Below are 6,042 nucleotides of genomic sequence, written 5' to 3'. Positions count from 1 at the left end.
TTTACAATTATCCTATAAATATGGTCAATTGAAGGTAACATCTGAATGAATTATCCCAAAAGTGGTAAAATTTACTAAAAAGTATTATAATTCTATAATGAAGGTTTGGTTTGTTCAAATTGACTTCAAATGCATTTGTCAATACATGTTAGAAAGTGTTTCGGACAAATGACCAATTTAAAGTTACATCAAAAACAATTATCAATACATATTAGAAAGTTGTCTTGGTCAAATGACCGATTTAAGGTAACATCAAATAAAATTATCAATACATATTAGAAAGTTATCGTGGTCAAATGACCGATTTCAGATAACATCAATTACAATTAACAAAAAAATTGTCATATTTTGAACAGATATATCATGTTATGGAGGGGTATTTGCGAAAAATACCAGTCAAGGGACTGTAAAATTTCCCGAGCCGCTAGGCGAGGGAAATTTGGTCCCAAGACTGGTATTTTTCGCAAATACCCCTCCATAACATGATATATCTGTTTAATTACACCGAATCTATTTTCATTATAACTGTTTGTACAGGTCAAAGGAAATCTTTTGTTACCACTAGTAGTAAGCTGTAATCTGTAAACAAGTTTATGCATAATTTGCATTTGTAAATAATTACATGATCTCATTAGGAATTATACCACAACAACTATTTTATGTGAATAAATTGAGTGTGCAAGATTGATAAACTTTTAATTTTGTTCACTAAAACACTATGTAAAATATTTATAAAATAAATATACCATGTGTAATACAAACAGAAACATGAAAAATAACAGTGTCAACTATAAATGTTCAAAACATGAATTTTATGAAATATTGTGAATGGTAACATTACAGTTATTAAACACGATAGGGTGCTTATTCATCCCAGTACATTTTGTAGTTTGTGCTGGTGGATTTATGTTTGTTAAGTCCGAAAGAGGGTGCAATTCAGCTTCTCCCTGTTGAATACTTTCAAAAATGTCATCACACTGATCTTCAGTTAAATCTGATTCATTGACATCAAAAACAGAATTATTTATATTTTCAATGTTATTGTTTTGATCTAAATTTGCAGTTGAATTCGCAGCGGTATACGACGAAATTGAAGCAGACATGTCACGCTTCTGCGCTGTGGATGCGTCACGAACATAGTTCTGTACACTCTGTTCATTCCTATGGCCTGAAATAGTGACAATATGTCTGGCTTCAAATCCAGAATCACTAAGAACAGTTATACACGTTGCTCGCACACAGTGATTAGTGTATGATTTGCATAAATTTGCAGATTCTGAAATGTTTTTCATCATACTTCCTAAAGTGTTCTTCCCAAGGGGTTTATTTTCATACCATATTTCATCCTCTTCATCAAAAGAATCTCTTGGTCTCTGCCAAAACGCAGTTTGGTTTGGGTTTAGTTTATCTAGATACTTTTTGAAAGACAAAACTGGACACATTGGGGTTCCGGTGGCATACATTCTGCCCCCTTCCGGCTCAAAGTCTTCTTCATCCACTCCCTGGTGGTTCTTTGTCATTTCAGATGAAATTTTGTGTACATATTCTTTCCCTTCATCATCTTTAGAAATTTTAAAGTCTTGTGGCTTCATTTCACGGAGATTTTCTTGCCCCCGGCGGCAAAAATATAATAAAACCTCGAACCACACTTTGTTCAATAGTCCAGAAGGAGAATTAACATTGAATGTACGTGGATGTTCATACAGTTTCTTAATATCACCTTTGTCAACAGATTTTTTATGTTTAATTTGTCCCTTTCCTTCCTTTCTAAGTTTCTTGCACATTGCTTTGAAGATGTTGTTTGCAGTAGTAAATGCAGTATCAGTTATTACATCAAAGGGCTTGTTGTGCGGCGGCTGCTTTAGGTGCCTATTGATAGATTGACGAATTACACAAAAGCTGCTTCTAGAATAGTAATCTCCATTTGCTTGGCGAATGTTAACATAAAATTCTTTTAACAAATTATTTAAACTGGCTGGGCTTCTGTCCTCTATATTTGCATCTATTCCTTTAGACACACAATAGTCATAAACTAGTTTTATTGCAAACTTGGTTGACTTTTTAGTGTTATTTGCCAACACATCATTCATTAAATCATCGATATCTTCATCTTCAGCAGTACCAAATCTTTCTAATCCACGACCGCCTGCAGCCGTGTGAGCTGACATTTTTGTTTACAGTATTCGGAATATCTCTATCAATCAATATTGATTAATCACGTTGCCTTAATAATTGGGATAAGAAGAGAAACGTTCCGAATAATTTGGCGGGAAGAGGCTCGCGAGGGTAAAAAAGGAATATCCAAAATGGCAAATACCATGGTATTTGCGTCAAATTCACCGGCAGTGGTAAAAAAAAGCCAAATTCTTTTGAAATGAAGAAAAAAGTTTAGAATATGCAAAAAATACACTGGTTCTTAACCAATCAAAATGCAGCATTCTTACATAAGGTGTAATTAACAGTAAAATGTCGAAAAGTTATCAATATACCAACAGCATGTTTCCTGTTGTATTATTTACAATTATCCTGTAAATATGGTCAATTGAAGTAACATTTGAATGAATTATCCAAAAAGTGGTAAAATTTACTAAAAAAAAGTATTATAATTCTATAATGAAGGTTTGGTTGGTCCAAATTGACTTCAAATACATTTGTCAATACATTTTAGAAAGTATATCGGTCAAATGACCGATTAAAGGTAACATCAATTTCAATTATCAAAAAAAAATTGAAATTTACAGTAAAATGTCGAAAAGTTATCAATATACCAACAACAGGTTTGTTGTTGTATTACATACAATTATCCTATAAATATGGTTAAGTGAAGGTAACATCTGAATGAATTATCCCAAAAGTGGAAAAATTTACTAAAAAAGTATTATAATTCTGTTGGTCCAAGTAGTCTTCAAATACATTTGTCAATACATGTTAGAAAGTATTCTTGGTCAAATGACTGATTTAAGGTAACATCAAATAGAATTATCAATACATATTAGAAAGTTGTCTTGGTCAAATGACCGATTTAAGGTAACATCAAATACAATTATCAATACATATTAGAAAGTTGTCTTGGTCAAATGACCGATTTAAGGCAACATCAATTAAAATTATTCAAAAAATGGTCAAATTTACAGTAAAAGGTCGAAAAGTTATCGATATACTTACATCAGGTTTGCTGGTGTATTATTTACAATTATCCTATAAATATGGTCAATTGAAGGTAACATCTGAATGAATTATCCTAAAAGTGGTAAAATTTACTAAAAAAATATTTTAATTGTATAATGAAGGTTTGGTTGGTCCAAATTGACTTCAAATACATTTGTCAATACATATTAGAAAGTATCTCGGTCAAATGACCGATTAAAGGTAACATCAAATACAACTATAAATACATATTAGAAAGTTGTCTTGGTCAAATGACCGATTTAAGGTAACATAAAAAAAAAAGTATTATTATTCCATAATGAAGATTTGGTTTGTTCAAATTGACTTCAAATGCATTTGTCAAAACATGTTAGAAAGTATTTCGGTGAAATGACCGATTTATGGTGTAATCAAATGCAATTATCAATACATGTTAGAAAGTTGTCTAGGTCAAATGACCGATTTAAGGTAACATCAATTACAATTATCAATACATATTAGAAAGTTGTCTTGGTCAAATGACCGATTTAAGATAACATCAATTACAATTATCAAAAAAATGGTATTATTTACAATTATCCTATAAATATGGTCAATTGAAGGTAACATCTGAATGAATTATCCAAAAAGTGGTAAAATTTATCGGGTATTTTTCATCTTAACTACATTATTCATAAATTGATATATTTTTTGCATGCTTTTTAAGTATGTTTCATTATCTATATCTTCTTAAAGTTATTAACATTGATGAATATTTTTTTGAAATCCCTAGTCAGCACTTATCTATTGATTTGAAGTATCATTGATTATTTGTTTGTAATTTTTTTTTTTTTAATTTTTTTTGTATAACTTCAATAGAATTGATCAATGATTTATATAACTTTTACATGTTTAATATTTATTTTATAGTGATGTTTAACTGAACAACACCTTTTGATACAATCAATCGTTCATTACTTCACAAGAAATTAACTGTCTTTAAAACTTTGTTTCAAAGTTCTCAAATATTGAATTATTTTTGTATACTGACTCATTATTATTTTAATTAAACAGGTGTATCTGATGGAAATGGTAAATAAATGGATTGAAGATGAAAAACTGATGTTTAACTCTACTACCAATAATCAGAAATGTATGTTCTAAAACTAAGTCTCAAAACACCATTACAATGTATTGTAAAACTTAAGGTGGCTAGGGCATCTAAATTAAAATAAATCGAATTTTTTTATACTTGTCAAAATGAAGTTTTTATCAAGCTTTTTAAAAAAATATATTAAAAAATAAGGGTCATGGAATTTTTTTCGCGCTACAGGTTGTGCAAAATTGTCTGATTTTGTATAGATTATATATGGGAAGTCAAATTTTGTGTAATTAAAAGCTAAAGCACTATCAGAACTTTAAGATAAAATTTGAGAATATTGCTCTTATAACATGCTTTCAAATAAAAAAAAGAAAAATGAGGACACCGAACTTGTTTTCTTGCTACACATCAAAATAGTTAAATTTGTTACACTTTCTCGCCTTATTTTGGCAAAGTTGAACTAATTATTTTACTCTGTGATAGCAATCCTTTCATGTTTTGTGCACTGGGTATTTAACATAGTATTCTATTGATTCATATTTCAAATGAAACATTCACACTAAGAGAATACACAGTGAAATTAATCGGTCAAAACATATTTCAAATCACACATAACAAGTTTGTCATTTCATATTTCACAAAACAAGTTTAATATTTCAGATCACACAAAACAAAAAGAAAGATATCTTACTCCAGATGATCATTATCTATCAGAGCAGTCTAATAAAATTTTGTTTTAGATTCATTTAAAAAAAAAATTCAGATACAAATTTGAAACAAGTTAAATCATGGAAATAACTCCAATATATTTCCATCAATAAGATTACTCTTAAGGGGACTGTTAATCAGGAAAATCATGTTTGTATTCATATTTCCAAAAGCTTAAGATTAATTGAAAAAAATGCTGTGCAATTAATATAATCTCATTGAAGATACAAACAGAGGCTTAATTTAATAAAAAAAAAATTGTAGTGGAATTGACACCAAAAGCAGATTACTGTCTGAAGTTGGAAGAGCTATATAAGATGAGGTAACTGGCAATATTTTTGTTCTTGTAAATATCTCTTTTATTAGACAAAACATAATTTGAATCTGATAATGTATCAGGCATCAGCTTTTGGTTTCATTTTATCACCTAATATTTCCAAAATATGAAATCTGGCAATTGAGATTGATTGATTGTTAGTGTTAAGTGTACTCTTAGAATCATTTGTCATTTTCCAACTTGAAATTGCATCAATAGAATATAAATTGGCCAATAAATATCAACAATTATGTTATTTTCAGCCATTCAGGCAAAAAGACAGTTTTGAAATGTTTTTCAAACACCTAATTTGTGATGGACTCCCTCTCATTGGAAAATGTTGTTTATAAACGAAAAAGTTCTATTAAGATATTTATATATTTTATTTTCTGGTTATCATGGTTATATGATATATACATATATATAATTTATTTCAGAGAGACACTGCCTCTTGGACAGCTTATAGAAGATATAACATACACAAGGCAAGTTTTACATGGCATGCTTGTTAAGTAATTTCATCAATGGGAAATTATATCCGGAGTAAGGGAGCATTGCTATGAACAGTAACCATTTTGTTTTTGTATTTAGTAGGTTAGTGGGAACACAATTTCAGCAAAAAATTAAGCATTTTTTTTCATTTTGGCCCCAGATGAGTTTATCAAATTATCTCTATTTGTTGTAAAAATATTTTTGGCATTATAATTTTGAATAACCATTGTAAATTTAAGCAATATCTGTTTAGTTCTTTTTTATTTTGATATGAATTGTATTTATTCATGTAGTTCAA

The 6,042-nt window shown here is 29.3% G+C and overlaps 1 protein-coding gene across 1 annotated transcript; it reads right to left on the bottom strand.

The window, feature by feature from the left end:
* Positions 1 to 812: 812 nt before the first annotated feature.
* LOC139494186 (uncharacterized protein KIAA1958-like) lies at positions 813 to 2,168 on the bottom strand. Its single transcript, XM_071282362.1, has one exon. The coding sequence runs from the start codon at positions 2,166 to 2,168 to the stop codon at positions 813 to 815; it is 1,356 nt and encodes a 451-aa protein (XP_071138463.1).
* Between the last annotated feature and the right edge of the window lie 3,874 nt (positions 2,169 to 6,042).

This window comes from Mytilus edulis, chromosome 11 (genome assembly GCF_963676685.1).
Source record: "Mytilus edulis chromosome 11, xbMytEdul2.2, whole genome shotgun sequence".
NCBI classification, from domain to species: domain Eukaryota; kingdom Metazoa; phylum Mollusca; class Bivalvia; order Mytilida; family Mytilidae; genus Mytilus; species Mytilus edulis.
This window is presented reverse-complemented; position numbering and strand designations above follow the sequence as displayed.